Source organism: Callospermophilus lateralis, assembly GCF_048772815.1.
Source record: "Callospermophilus lateralis isolate mCalLat2 chromosome X unlocalized genomic scaffold, mCalLat2.hap1 SUPER_X_unloc_1, whole genome shotgun sequence".
Lineage (NCBI taxonomy): Eukaryota > Metazoa > Chordata > Mammalia > Rodentia > Sciuridae > Callospermophilus > Callospermophilus lateralis.
Window position 1 is genome coordinate 343,396 of NW_027510162.1, and position 16,570 is coordinate 359,965.

General features: G+C 37.1%; 1 protein-coding gene across 1 annotated transcript in view; it reads left to right on the top strand.

The window, feature by feature from the left end:
• Positions 1-10,749, top strand: part of Ca5b (carbonic anhydrase 5B) — a 41,638-nt gene extending 30,889 nt beyond the window's left edge. The window contains exons 5-8 of the mRNA XM_077107916.1: positions 630-725; positions 1,931-1,993; positions 2,979-3,134; positions 9,340-10,749. Of these exons, the coding sequence (XP_076964031.1) occupies positions 630-725; positions 1,931-1,993; positions 2,979-3,134; positions 9,340-9,519 (495 nt within the window). The 3' untranslated portion in view covers positions 9,520-10,749. The remainder of the gene's footprint in view (positions 1-629; positions 726-1,930; positions 1,994-2,978; positions 3,135-9,339) is intronic.
• The last annotated feature ends 5,821 nt before the right edge of the window (positions 10,750-16,570 follow it).

Genomic DNA, 16,570 nt, shown 5'->3' on the forward strand with positions numbered 1-16,570 from the left:
GAGAGCATAAGGAAATTGAATTTCTTCTTACAACTTTCCCCCTAATTCTGTTTGAAATGTTATGCTAAAAATGAAAACATGGGCTGGGGATATAGCTCAGTTGGTAGAGTGCTTGCCTCGCATGCACAAGGCCCTGGGGGTTCAATCCTCAGTATCGCCCCCCACACCCCCACCCCAAAGAAAAAAGAAAACACATTGCAAATGGTTATCCTGCCAAGAAGAAATCTGTCTTCAACTCCTGTCTAATTTCCATAGGGAGGATCTCTTTCTGTTAGTATATAAACATCTTCTCTCCCTTAGATGCAAATAGATTTTAGATATTAGTATTTCATGCAAATCAAGATGGGAATGAACACATGTTGATTCCTTACTAAAATGTTACTTTGCTATGTGAATCTATTTTTCTCCATTAATAAATCTTTCTCTTCCAAAGTGATATTAATTGTTCTTGCCTAAATTTTCCCTGTTTTCAATATCTCATTTTATACACAATTGTCATATGCTTTTCTCAGTAGCTTTATTTGGGATGAAGAAACATGATTAAATGTGTATGTTGAAAGAGGCTCTCAGTTTATTTGGGAATGATCCTGTAGGGTTATATGTTAAACTCACTTTTAACGATGTTCCAGCTGCACTTAGTACATTGGAATGCAGTCAAGTTTGAAACCTTCGAGGATGCTGCGCTGGAAGAAAATGGTTTGGCTGTGATAGGAGTATTTTTAAAGGTAATAAAAAAAAAAAACCTTATTAACTTTAAATGATGTCTTGTACTCAAGAAATGCAAAGATAGCTGGGCACTGTAGTGCATGCCTATAATCCCAATAGCTCTGGAGGCTGAGGAAAGAGGATAACAATTTCAAAGCCAGCCTCAGCAACTTAGCAAGGCCTTAAGCAATTTAGGAATACCCTGTTTCTAAATAAAAAATATTAAAAAAGGGCTGGCAATGTGGCTCAGTGGTTAAGTGGCCAGTACTAAAATAATAATAATAATAAGAATAAGAATAATAAAATTTAAAAATAACTGGGCACTGTGGTGCATGCCTATAATCCCAAGAACTCTGGAGGCTGAGGCAAGAGGATCACAAGTTTAAAGACAGCCTCAGCAAAAAATTGAGGTGCTAAGCAACTCACCGAGACCCTGTCTCTAAATAAAATACAAAATAAGGCTGCGGATGTGGCTCAGTGGTCGAGTGCCCCTGAGCTCAATCCCTAGTACCCCCCACCAAAAAATAAAATAATATAAAAGGGCTTTGGTGCGGCTCAGTGGTTAAGCACTTCTGGGTTCAATCCCAGTAACCAAAAATAAAAAAGAGGGCTGGGGTTGTGCTCAGCGGTAGAGCTCTTGCCTAGTATGTGTGAGGCACTGGGTTTGAGACTCAGTAACACATAAAAATAAATAAATAACATCTACAACTCAAAATATTTTAAAAATTAAAAAAAATTAAAAAGTTAGAACATTATGATATAGGTTATTTATTTTAAGAGTATTAGGGTCAATAGTCTGGTAAAATAAACAATGCTTAAAACACAAGGTTATTATGAATATATTTCAAATGATATAAAAGTGCACAGTACTATAATCACAAGCCATCTGTGTCAATTGAACCCTTGAAATGTAGTTAGTGCAAGTGCAGAATAATTTCTAATTTTAATTAATTTAAATTTCATTGTAAGATCTGATACTTAATAGGGCCTGGAGGCACCTTTCCCTGCAGGCACCTGGCCTTTCAGCAAACAGCCTACTCATTTGTTTTGTATCTAATTGAATTCAGTGATGTTTATAACATTCTCAATTATCAGCTTAAGTCTAGTTTCAGTCCTGTGGTTTATTTATATGTAATCATCAGGTGGTTAATTTTAATTCCCATTCTATTACAGTTTCTACAGCGAAATGTCTGTTGTTATTAATATTTTTGTCTTTGTTCTTTAGCTAGGCAAACATCATAAAGAGCTACAGAAGTTGGTGGATACTTTGCCATCAATTAAGCATAAGGTAATATTTTTTTCTGGCTCACTTGAAATATACTTTATTTTCCAATCTTAGAGTGGAGACATTAATAGGCCCTTTGTACCAGAAAGTGTAATTAGGTGTCCTGTGTTCAGGTTCTCCTTCAACACTGCCGAGGTGGGGAACTTGGCATTTATGATGCTTGTGTTAAGAGAGCCCCCAGCCCTGGGTCCCACTGCAGGGCACAGACGTGACTGCATTGATGGACACTGAGCTCTCTAGTTTTGCTGCCATGCCACTTGGGACTCCAGACTCAGGAACATACTACTTTCCCCTCCTTTGTTCCTGACACCAGCTCCTTGCAAGTCCTTGTAAAAACACCCAGAGCAGTCTTCTTTTCTATAGTCACCTCCACAGGGAAGGAGCAAGAAAAATCCTTTAGGGACTTGATTTGTCTTGCTGTAAAGAACAATTATCCTTGTCCTTTGTCCAGTCCCCAAGATGAAGTCCTCCACATTCAGCACCCCAAAGATCTGTTCCCTGGAAGTCTGTTTATCATTTCTCTCTTCTCCTCTTTCCCTCCCTCATTTTCCATCTCTTCCCCTTTCCATCCCTCTCTCTCTTTCCCTCTCTCCTCAGTCCAGGATTCTGGCTCCTCCTGATTTAAACTGCATTAGTCTGTCTTGATTAGGAGAAGTCTCCTTGTTTATACAGCAGTCACTACCTAAGATCTCCCAATAACAGAGGGGACCACCTGCTATAGGCTCATCAAAATTGAGGGAGACAATGGTTTTGACTGTTTTCCCACTAAGAAATATCAGAAATACACAGTTGATTGTGGAAACAAAGCCTGGACATGATTCTGTGTTAAGCAGTGATGATTCTTCAGAAAGCTGCCCAGGGTGCCTGGAGCTCCCTTGGACCACTGCTGGTCCCCAGACCTCCTGAGAATCATTGCCTCAGTGGTTTTCTAATTCCTGAGTGGTTTTTACTACTGAATAATAGCTGGGTAACTTCTTCTCATGGCCAGGACACCCTTGTGGAATTTGGGTCATTTGACCCTTCCTGCATGATGCCTGCCTGCCCGGATTACTGGACCTACTCCGGGTCTCTGACTACCCCACCCCTCTCTGAGTCTGTCACCTGGATCATTAAGAAGCAGCCAGTAGAGGTTGATCATGAACAGGTATGTTGTTTTCACATTTTCCATCTGTGGAGACCCTAGTCTGCCTGTCTAAAAAAAAAGGTTGGGTTCAAACTTTGACAGTTTTAATACCGTATCTTAATTTGGATATGATTTAGGAAATGTTTCAGATTAATTTGAAAGAAGAGTTCAAACAAGAAAGAACATAAGCTGCTTGCTTCTGTATTTAACAATTACCTATGTTTTATACATTGTGCATTTTATATAGAGCATGAATCTCTATATAAATTCAAGACCCATTTAAAAGGAAGAATGGAGGCTGGCAATGAGATATATTCAAAGATCTTTAAAATTCTTAAGGGAATTTTGCAATAGAATCGCAAGATAAAAAGAATCTAACAATGACTGTCCAGGAATTTTAATGTAAGTTACTTGTTTTAAACCTGGGATTAATTTTTTCCCTAGAAAATAAGTTTGAGTGGTAGCTACTATGTCAATAAACAGAATCCTGTTTAATTCATAATATAACTAAAGTAAAATAGTATTTGCTCATAATTGCTTTATGGGATTTAAAAATTTGACTATAAACCATTTTTACAAAAAATGAAGCCTTCTAAACTCTTTTTTTATGAAGTCAGGATTACCAATACTAACATCCATTGAAAATTGGACTCTTCCTCAAGAGTAAACTCTGAATTGGTATCTCTGAAGAACATACAAACTAAAAAACAACAAACAAACAAAAAAGCCCTAAAATATTAGAAATAGAATACAAAATATAAATCTATCAATACATTAGAAGAACTATATACTTTGTCCAAGTCGTGTATATTGTAGTAATGTAGGAAGAATGATTCATTATGAATGATATTAATATAATTCATTATATCAGTGAATCTAATGTTTAAAAGTCATGTTATTTCCATAGATTCTTTTTTTATTTTTTTGTACTGGGGATTGAACCCAGAGGTACTTTACCACTGAGCTGTATCCCCAGCCCTTTTTATTTTTTTATTTAGAAACAGGGTCTCTCTAAGTTGCTTAGGGCCTCAGTTGCTGAGACTAGCCTTGAATTTGCGGTCCTCCTGTCTTAGCCTCTCCAGTTGCTGGGACTACAGGCATGCTCCACTACACCTGGGTTCTATAGATTCTTAATAGACATTTGTAAATTTTTCTATTCAGTATTTATTTATTCTGCATTACTGCAGATTGAACCCAGGGATACTCTACCACTGAGCTATATCCTTGGCCTTTTATACTTATTTTGAAACAGGGTCTGACTAAGTTGCCCAGGCTGGCCTTGAACGTGCAATCCTCCTGCCTGAGCTTCCCAAATAACTGGGATTACAGGCATATGCCACTGTACCTGGCAGTTGTTTTTTTTTTTTAAATATCTTTTTAGGTGTTGATGGACCTTTATTTTATTTATTTGTATGCAGTGCTGAGAATCGAACCCAGTGCCTCACACGTGCTAGGCAAGTGTTCTACCACTGAGCCACAACCCTAGCCCACTCCACCTGACAGTTTTAAATAATTTTTAATAAAATATAAATTAATAGAGACTTATTTAATATGATAAAAGAGATTGATCTCAGTTTAAAAGTAAATTTGAAAAGAGCTAGGGATGTGGTTCAGTGGTAGAACATTTACCTAACATGAGTGAGGCCCTGGGTTTCATCTCCAGCACTGAAGGAAAAAAAAGAAAACAAAAGAAAGAAAAGTAAATACAGTTGTCACTTGGTATCTGCAGAGGATTAAGACTCCCCTCGGATACCAAAATCTGCAGATGCTCAAGCCCTTACATGGAATGGCATAATATTTGCATGTGACCTACATACATTGTCCTGTATACTTTAATCATCTCTAGATTACTCATACTACAATGTATATCCTATGTACATGGTTGTTATAATGTATTGTTTAGGGAATAATGACAAGAAAAAAGTTTGTACATGATCAGGACAGGTGCAATTTTTTTCCCCCAATACTTTTGATCCACAGTTGGAAGAATCCACAAATGTGGAACCCATAAATTCAGGGGACCAACTATAGTATGTTTAATATAGAGAGGATTATTCCAATATTAAATTTTATATTAAATTATATTCTGGAATTAGCAGGGTTTAGTGGTGTGTGTCTGTTGACCCACCTAAGGCTTAGGCAGGGGAATCTCTTGAGCCCAGGAATTTTGGGCCAGCTATGGGAAACAAAGCAAGACACTGTCTCTTAAAAAAAAATGTTCTAGAAGTAGCTAATACAATTAAATGAGAAAATTTTTAAAAATAGGAGAAACAATAAAATATACTACAAAAAAATAAGTTGATTTGGTGATTACTAGAGTACAATATTAACTTATTTACATTTTTTAAGTTATAGATGGACACAATACCTTTATTTTATTTTATTTTATTTTATTTTATTTTTTATGATTAGTTGTTCAAAACATTACAAAGCTCTTGACATATCATATTTCATACATTTGATTCAAGCAGATTATGAACTCCCATTTTTACCCTGTGTGGTACTGAGTATTGAACCCAGTGCCTTATGCATAGTAGGTGAATGCTCTACCACTGAGCCACAATCCCAGCCCCTACCATATTAATTTATATAAATAAAAAATATATTTGAAATATGTAAATCACAATCAGTTAAAAGATATAATGGAAGAAAGAACCCTATTTATAATAGAAACATTATAAAATAATGTTTAAATTATTTTAAAATATAAAATACTTTGCAATAAGTTTAAGAAGAGGATTCAATAAGAAAATTTAAAATATTCCTGCAGGACACAAAGAAGATGAGTTAGTAAAATTCACTCTATATTATTGGACAGGAAGATATCATAAAAACACCTTTGCTATCTATTCTCCTGAAGTTGTTATTCTTCATGAATTGTTTATTCTCCATAAACTTAACATAGTCTCAATAAATATACCAATAAGAATTTTAGTTGTAGATGGACACAATATCTTTGTATTACTTATTTATTTTTATGTGGTGCTGAAGATCAAACCCAGTGCCTCACATGTGCTAGGCAAGTGCTCTACCACTGAGCCACAACCCCAGTCCCTATACCAATAAAATTTTAAATAGGTATGTTACTTCTAAATTCAAGTAAAAACAGATAAGTATAAATAACCAGGGAAAATTCTAAAAGAGAAAATGAGGAATGATTGTATTCACAAAATTATAAAGACTCAAAAAATAAATACTATAGTACTGATGCATGAATAAAAAGAACAATTAAGTGAAGTGTGCTAGGGATCTGCAGAGAAACATAACCAATGGTGGGGAGGATGAATTAGTATTGGAGTCCTCTAGAAGAACAGAATAGAATATATAAGAGGAGATTTATTAGATTGGCTTACATGATCAGAAGCTGGATGCAGGCTGGAAAACTGAGGAAATCAGTAACTACTCAGTCTAAGAAATTGGAAGTCTCAGAACCAGAAGGAACAATGATGCAGCCTCAATCTGAGGCTGAAGGCCTGGGAGCTCCCTGGAAAGTCATTGGTATAAGTCCATGTTCAAAACCTGAAAAATCTGGAGCCATATCTACAGCAATGGCAGCATCAAAAACTACATCCACTGTAGGAGAATGGAGCTTGCACAAATGTGAGCTTATGAGCATCCCCTTTTACTGCTTTTTGTTCTGTCCGGGGCCCCCAGTCTATTGAATGGTTCACCCACATTCAAGGTAGGTCTTCCCCCCTCAGTTCTCTGACCCACACGCCAATCATTTCTGAAAACACCCTCATAGATTCACCCACAGTGTGCTTTTAACAATTTCAAGGTATCTCTCAATCCATCAAGTTAACAACCAAGATTAACCATCAGAGAGATGGAGATAGAGATTTATTTATAAGATATTTTCTCATGTGATTATAAAGGCTGAGAGTCCCAGGAAAGCTGGTAGGGTAGCCCAAAGACCTGAGACCTGATAAGCCAATGGTGTAGATTCCAGTCCTGGTCTGGAGTCCGAGAATCAGGAGCTCCAAAAGGCATAAGATTGATGTCTCAGTTAAAAAAAATAGTCACAGAGCAAATTCAGCCTTATGCCTTTTTGTTCTATTCAGGCCCTCAATGGATTAACTGATGTCCATCCACATTGGAAAGGCCATCTGCTTCACTCAGTCCACCAATTCAAATCTTAATTTCTTTAGAAAACACTCTCACAGACATATCCAGAAATAGTGTTTAACTAGCTATCTGGGCATCCCTGGCCCAATCAAGTTTGCACATAAAATTAGACATCACAGGAAGAAAACAGTAAGTTCAAAATTATATCCAAATACATATGAGAATTTATTTTAGGATAAAGGTAGCATCTCAGCTCAGCGAGGGGAAATGATACAGCATTCAGTAAGTGATACTAAGGAACAACTGAGGAATTAAATGAGTGGGGAAAAAAAGTTGGATCCAGCATTCAAACTATTAAATGCAAAAAATACCATCATAAAAATCCTAGAATAAGCATAGGAAAATCCTTTCATACCTTCAAATGGAAGAAGCTTTATCTAATTATAACACAAAACAAGAAGTCCAAAAGATAACAGCTAGTAACTGAGACTGCGTATTTTTAAAAAATTCTGTAAGATAAAAACCACCATAAATAAATGACAAATAACAGATTTTGGTTGCCCATAAGCCTAGGCTTTGTGGTTTACACATTTTCTGCTACTAATCTTCATATTTATAATTTTCATAACACTAAAAAAGTTAAAAAATAAATAAATCAGAAGGTCAGTAGCCCATGTAAGGAATTTTCAAATAAAATCTCAACACAGGAAATTCAGTTAGAAAACCATTTCCTGTCAACTAATCCTAGTAACCTGGAATCCTACCATTCAGTGTTATTCATTGTTTGGGGGAAATCCTGCTGGTCTTTTATCTATACAAATATATGTAATTTTTGTAACAGAATCATTCTGTGCATATCATTTTACTTGTCTTTTTGCTCAGTGATGTGCAGAACATTTTTAGATAATAACCATTATCTTCTATATAATTTTTAATGGATATATACTAGCCCATTTTACTGATCTCATGTCACTTTTTATTACCTACTTTATGGTACTTGGGTTGTTTCTAATCTTTTTCAATTAGCTGAATAAAAAATTAACATTAACTACTTGTATAGTTTCCCAATTTCCTAAGGCATATGTGTAATTTGCAAGTACAACCACTCTGTTGGTACTTGCCTCTGATCCTGTCCTACTTCTTCGGTTTTATTTGGTCTGAAGTCTTTACTTCAACAAACTAAATTCTCCTCTTTCTTTTTCTCTTTTGTTGGATCTTGTGCATGCTGGGCAAGTGCTCTACCACTGAGCTACACCCCCAGCCCTCCAAACAAATTTTCACATGCTTGCTTACTGTGTCCCAGGTTATTCTATGTAGCCACAGTGGGCCAGATTGACTGAACAGATTTTCTGGCTAGCTTGAAGTAGTATGCTATAACATGGTTGCTAAGAAAGACAAGGGGCTATTGCCACATCAAAGAACAACATATTGCTTTCATATTTTGGGTTGCTGCTTCTGTATTGAGCTATACTATCCAACACAATAGCCACTAGCCACATATGGCCACTTATATTTAAGTATGAATCAACTTAAATAAAAAATTCAGTTTCTCACACTGGTCACCTGGTCACATTTCAAGTGCTCAGTAGCCATATGTGTCTTGTGGTTACCAGGATGGACCATGCAGAGGATATTTCTACCATTAGAAAAAGTTCTATTGGACAGAACCAGTATGAAGCATCTCTATGTGTTATTTCTTTGCTCACAATGCAAAGTGCAGTGAGCAATCAATTACACAATTTTATGTATGATTTGGTAAATTTTTTAAAAACATACTTTTTATGCTGTTACTGTATATATCAGGCCTTTCCTTTATTATTTGGCTGACTGTTTTGCTCAATTAAATATTAGGTTCTTGAGAATCAAAGAGATAAAGTAACTTATCTTTGATAAATGGTTAATATGGGGGACAGGGCCTTTGTCCTCAGTCTTCTGATTCAAAGTTCATGGCTGGTTTCATCACCTTCTCACGTAAGGATGGCAAAACATAGTATTTTATTACTTGTGGAGGGTGACGGTATCTTACTTAGAAATAACTTCTGCTTCTGAATCCAGTTTGAAACAAAATGTTTTAGAATTAGAAAAATGAAAGTTATGTATTCATGAGACAAAGCTGGATTTCTACTAAATTTATTTGTCCTTTTTCAAAATTTTTTTTCAGCTTGAGCAATTTCGGACCTTGCTTTTCACTTCTGAGGGAGAGAAAGAGAAAAGAATGGTGGACAACTTTCGCCCCCTTCAGCCCTTGATGAATCGTACTGTCCGCTCATCCTTCCGCCATGATTACGTGCTGAATATACAAAAGAACCCCAAGACAATTGCCAGCCAAATGACTCCCTAAGATGTTCATATCTAGGCAATATTTCCCTTTAATACATATTAGCTTTAAAAAATTGTTAACTAGACTATTTTAAGTACCTTCATTTAATAATATCTTTAAATATATATTTCTTTCTTTTTTTAGCATTTCAAAGTCACTATCCTAGCAAGGCAGAGACAGGGAGACAGAAAAATAACTGATTAGTTAATACAGGGTTACTTTAAGTTACAATTTTTTGTGTGAAAGAATTAAGGCAGAGGGAACTTCATTACTATACCAATTGAAACTGGCCTGTTTGAGAAATTTGGCTATTATTTTTCTAGTCCTGGTTTCTCAGAAAGGGAGATAAAGAGTTTTGTTTCTGCTTGGTCAAGTGGAACTTTAGTATGAGTGATTCCATTTTGATTTTTCGCCTGGTCCATTGGGGCCTAGCACAGGAACTTAGTCCAAAACAATGGACTCCTATAATTTTTGTTGAACAATTTCCACCTTTTAGTCAGACTTTTACCACCTTTGGGCATTAGTGCTCCTCTTAGTTACCATCATCTTGGGCTTCTGGTCTCAACATGTCATTCACAGGTTAGATGTGTGTTTATAGGTATGAGAGTACTTAACCAATTTTTGAGAAATATTATTTGGTAAACAAATTATTTATTTGATTGATAACAGTGTTTATCACTGAAGTACCAGCAAGAGATACAAGTTTTTCTTAGGCAATCTGTTGGTAATTATAATTTTTTTTTTTTTTTTTTTTTTTGGTACTGGGGATTGAACCCAGGGACACTTAAACACTGAGACACATCCCAAACCACAGCCCTCTTTGTTTTTTATTTTGAAACAGGGTATCACCAAGTTACTTAGGTCCTCACTAAGTTGCTGCAGCTGGCCTTGAATTGTGATCCTCCTGTCTCAGCCTCCCAAGCTGCTGGGATTACAGGTGTGCATCACCATGCTTGGCTGTATCTGATGTTTTTGAGCTATCTTTTTATACTTATCAATTAGTGGTTCTATAGAGTTATAAGTAGGAATTATAATCAAAGTGATTAATAACTAGTAAAGGCATAGATACTGACATCACAGAACACAGGCTTTTCAGAAACAGCCACAGGGCCCAAACTGGTCCTTACTGCTTGAACAATGCCGTGGTTTTAGGTCTACTTTATTTTAAAATGAGAATATTCTTTTATTATGGTTTCTCAATGAGTGTGTTTGCCTTTATCTTTATTTGTTATTAGTAGTACATGATATACTTACTTATTATCATTGTATTATACAGAAAATTTGTTTTGTAATTATAAGAAAACAATATTTAGAATCCTTTACATTTCTGAAGACTAGATGTTTTACTTAATTGTTTGATCTCATAGAAAGCACTGCAGAACATTGTAAAGAAAAATGCTTAAAGTGCATATAACTTAGAATTCTTTCATGATACACTTACAGAAATAATCTTCAAATGCAAATAGTATTATTTTGCAATATTTATACACCATTACATAGATTATGATATTTTCCCAATGACAGAGCTATCTTCTTTTAAAGCTTCCCTTAAACGTATTCAAACTTAGGGTTGGCAATATAGCTCAGTTAGTAGAGTACTTGCCTTGCATGCATTAAGGCCCTGGGTTCAATCCCCACCACTGCAAAAAAAGTATCTGAACTTAGTCTAGGGATGTAGTTCAGTAGTGGGGTGCCTACCTTGCATTTGTGAGTCCTTTATATTTTATCTTTAGCATTACAAAAATCAAATAAAAAAACCTTATGAACTTTATTTACTTATTAGTTAAGGTTTTTGCAAGACATGTGATCAACTTAAATGTCCCAATTTATACAGTTGTTTGGAAGACTTTTGGAAGAGGGCTAAAATATAAAATCTGGATAATTCTCCATAGTCTGAGGAATCCATGCCACTGTTGCTCTTGCTTATAAATATCTTAGAATGTTTCCAGTTGCCACTAAGGTTGTTTTCAGATGCAATGCTGTATCAAAAACTAGAAGTGTTTCATTAGTATGCTCGTCGTCTAGTTTGTAAGACAAGGTTGGATGAATATACACTACCATTATTCAACTGTACACTCAAAGATGGTTAAGATGGAACTGGGATTATACCAAAATTAAAAATGTCTGCTTGTCAAAGAAAGCATTCAACAATGTGAAAAGGTAACCGATGGAATTACCATGAGATCCAGCAACCCCACCCCTACGTATATATATCCCAAAGAATTCAAACCATGATCCCAGAGAAAAATCTGCACTCCCATATTCACAGCACCAAGAGGTGGAAGCAACCTAAATGTCCATGGACAAATGAATCAATAAAGAAAATGAGGTAAATACATAAAATGGGATATTACCTTTAAAAGAAGAAAATCCTGTCACATATGTAATGTGGCTGAACCCTGAATACATTATGCCAAGTGAAATAAGCTAGTCACAGAAAGATACTGCATGATTCCACTCATATGAAGTATCTAAACTCATCAAAATCATAGAAACAGAAAGTAAAAAAGGTGGTTGCCAAGAGCTGGGGTTGTGGCTCGGTGGTAGAGTGCTCACCTAGCATGTGTGAGGTACTGGGTTTGATCCTCAGCACCACATAAAAATAAGTAAATAAAGATATTGTGTCCATCTACAACTAAAAAAGTATTTTAAAAAAGTTAAAAAAAAGAGCTATGGGGAGAGAGGTAAGGAATTTGTGCTTAGTGGATATAGAGTTTCAGTGTTACAAGATAAAAGAGTTTTTAGAGATGTTGAATGTGAATATAAGTAATACTACTGTACTGGACACTTAAAAATGCTCAAGATGATAAACTTTTAAAATGGTTATGATGGTAAATTTTATGTGTATTTAACCAGTTAGAAGTAAAAAATAAATTCAGTAGGAAAAAATGGATAGATTTGGAATTATATATTCAAGTTGGAAGGGTATCTCATCTCTAAGCAAAGAGGGGTGGTGAAGGCTTTTGCATGTTGTCTTAGAAAAATGCATAAAATTCTTAAAAAGATAAACATGGAAGGCTGGGGATGTGTCTCAGTGATAGAATGCTTGCCTAGCACATGCCCTGGGTTCAATCCCCAGCACTGCAAGAAGAAGAAAAATAAAGATGAACGTGGTATAAAAAAAAGTTAGTTAGTTTTATGTAGTTCATCTATTTCAAACTATAGTAGTTACCTTTTGTTATGGTTTGGATCTGAAATGCCCCCCACACACACATTGAAGGCTTGGTTCAGCAGTGTTCAGAGGTGGGGCCTTTGAGAGGTGAAGGCTGTGACCTCATCAATGGATGGATTGAAAGCTTCATGAGCTTGAGGGGAGGAGCTTTGTTATAAGTGAGCTCTCTCTTTGCTCTCTGGCTGCCATGAAGCTAGCAGCTTTGCTCTCCTATGTGTTCCCTGCCATCATGGTCTGCCAGGCCACAGGCCTAAACTCCATGGACCCAGTTGGCCATGGACTAAAACTTCTGAAACTGGGAGCCAGAGTATATCTTTTCTCCTTGAAGTTGATTTTTTTCAGGTATTTTGTCAAAGTGAAGGAAAACTGCCTTAGACACCTTTCAAAAGGTAAACATAAGCTATGCATCTTCCAGGGTACACAGACTTTCCTCCTAACCTCTTACAAACACTTAGTGCAAAACTCTATTGTGTTAAATCTGCCATTTTGGAGCAGGAATCAAGGTACAGAATGACTGTCTTGCCCTTATGTCTCACAGATAAAAAGGATGCATTTATAAGATGACTGTGTATTCTGGTTTCCAACTCCTGATTTACTTATACCTGGTGTTCTGGTGTAATTATAATGGCACCCCCTTTCCCTCTCAACCATACTCTGGTTTACATGATAATTCTCAGTCACTTTCTGTACAGAAGTTATGGAAATTGCTTTGAGGTTATGGTCTCTTCCATCTTGTCTTTGTCATATGATTCTCTAAGGGCCATTACAGATCCCCTGGCAAGAAACTTTATGTCTTTTATGACTTCAAAAGTGAGATGGGAAGTGGGCCTAAGACCTGTCAAAGGTCTTGAGAAAGAGTTTTTTATTAAAATTGCTCCTCATCTTCATTAAATAATCTTTTTACAACATTAATGCTTGTTTAATGACTTTTCTTTCATATGTTTTGGCATATAAGATGTTTGTAAAATTAGCAAGACACTCTTTAATGTGTAGATCAGCTAGCAACTGGGAAATTCATAAGGGATTTACTAGAGGAGCAGTAATGTGAAGAACCAGCTAATTTTGCACAGTTCACCTCTTTTCTGTGCACAGTCCAGTGCACACTTTGCTGACATCACCACACAGGGCAAGCTGCCAGCCCCTTTCTTCTTTCCCGGGTACATGGTGTGGAGCAGGTTCAATGTGTGCTGGGCACCCATTTGTCAGGGTTCAGTGAAACAGAACACAGTGGAAGGCAGCAAGTTATATGAAGCAGATGCATTACTTATAGATACGCATCAAGGGACAAAAGAAGCCTAGGATCATTTATGAGCTGGTCCCCCATGACTTGAGGCTTGAAAAAGCCACCACAGTGTAGATGGAGGCTTGACTACATGGCCCCACTTGCATCACAATGTGAGGGACCCCCAAAAGCAGTCCACCCCAGGTATATAAACCAGGGGTCACTGTGGGAGGCCAACCTTATGGGTGACTGAGTTACACTCCCCAGCTGGGTGCTGAGGCGCTCAGTCACAGAAATGGGTGTGTCTTGCTACAGCCCCATGGGTGGAGCTATGCTCACCTGTTCCTTTGTAATATAACCCCTTGCCAGGTTTAAGATAGAATCTTCCATGGAAGTGCCTTGTGTGTGTCCCCTTCTCTTACTTGCCCTTGGGTGTGGCTTACCTAGATGTCAGTCAACCTGCTGACAGTGGACATCATGAAGATAGACTCAGCCCCCTGAAACCTGACCCCTTGCCTCATTTGAATAGCTTCTCCTCAATAAAAGGGGTCAGCGTGTGCTCTCGCTCTCTCTCTTCCCTTGAACCCTTAAGGTCAGAGGAGCCGTCACAGCAACCCAGAAGAAAAAGGTATTTGTGTCTCTTATGTAGTTATTTCGTGCAGCTCAGTTAGCCCAGTTTAACTAGAATGACCCCTGAGCCTTTTAGTAGCGAGAACAGAAACCCGGCAGGCCACAGGACCCACAGGGCCCACTGGGCAAAGTTTCAAAAGACATTCCATTTCCAGAGGAGAGTGGAACAAAATCTGGCATTCTAAGACTAGTTCCTCCCTACCTCAAGCTGGTATATTCCCAAAGAAGGGCATGAACAAGGTCTGGGTTGTTTCTCCATATCTCAGGATATTCATTGTGTTCCCAGAATATTCAACACTTATTCTGGAGAGTTACAAGTGAGAAAGTGGGAACTGGGTTAGTTTGAAGTCACCTGGACAACTGTCTTGCATGTGGGTTATGGTAAAGTTGGTTCTTCTAAAACCAGGCATCTGTTCCTCAAAAGTAAAGGAAGATGTCTTTACTTATTGAATTCAAATGATGGTAATTATAGTTTGGAAATAGAATTGGCTTTTAGAGTTCCTTCTGTAATGAAATTAACTTGAGCAATTCAAGCTTGTTCATGAAAATGAATACAGTGGTTAACTGTTGAAAATAAATGTCAAACTCCTATAAAAGGAAATTTACATTCACTTATAAATCATAATAAAACAGAACCTACATCTGTATCTTTTTTAATTAGGAATAGCTTCCCAGAGGATATTCTTACTTATTGTTCTAAAGTAAAAGCCTGATCTGATTCAATGTTACAGCAACCCAAACACTGATGCTTCCAGAATGGCAGAAACTCTCAGCCTAAGTCCTATAGGGACCAGCAAATTGATGACTTATATAATTACAATATTCTATGCATCTCAGGGTATTCTCTAGCTTGGGGATATAATGGCCAACCACAGCTTCAAAATGTTTGAGATTTAGTGCAAGAAATATAAAAGAAGGCACAAAGTCCAGTACACTGTGTTAGGTATTATAAAAGTGAAATATTTATGCTGGGAATGTACTCACAGCAAGTACCTAATCCATTCGTGGGGGGCGGGGGTCAGGAAGCTTTCATACTGATGATGGTGATGATAGTGGTGGTGATAATGATATAACAGCTAAAGTTTTGGGGATACTGTTGCCAGGCACTGCTCATAAATAGTATATGTTATCCAATCATCACAATAAAAGCTGTATAAGATGGGAAATAACATTATTATCTTGATTTCTACAGATGAAAAAGTTGAGGAGTAGACATTAAGGAATTTACTTGAGACCAAAGATGGTCAAAGCTTAAGTTTCCTGGCCCATTCAACTCTAAAGCCAATGTCTCCATGGAGCTTGGTGTTGCATACCTACAATCCCAGTGATTTGGGAGGCTGAGGCAGAAGGAACACATGTTCTAGGCCAGCTTTGGCCACTTAGTGAGACCCTCAGCAACTTAGCTAGACCCTGTCTCAAAAAAATAAAAATAAAAATAATAAATAAAATGAAAGGACTGGGCATTATAGTTCAGTGGTAAAATGCCTCTGGGTTCAATCTCCTTTACCAAAACAAAAACAAAAAAACAAAACCCCACAAAGCCTACATCTCTAATTATTGAGGCACTGAGTTGGAAAGGTCAACCTGGAGGTGAAGGGGGCATTGAGTTACTCAGATTGTAAAGGGTGAAGTTTATGCAGGGCTTGGTTTTCAGCTGAAAGATTCTAAGAAGAGATTGGGGGAAGTGAGGGCAGTTTAGTAAGTGGGTATGTCTGTAATTTTGGGTGGGGAGAGGGGTACTGGGGACTGAACCCATAGGTACTTACCATTGAGTTATGACCCCAAGTCCTTTTTATTTTTTAAAAGACAGTCTCACTCAGTTGCTGAGGTTGGTCTCAAACTTGTGATCTTTCTGCCTCAGCCTCCCCAGATGCTGGGATTACAGATATGCTCCACCAACTGGGGAAGGTATATCAATAATTTAATTTGGAGAGGAGAAAAACAAAGCTAAGCCAGGAAAGTTACTGAATCACTCAAGACTGAGGTCGTTAATGTATACTAGGAAGAAAAGTTTTTTCCTTGTCCTTGTTCCTGGCCTTGTATGTGTA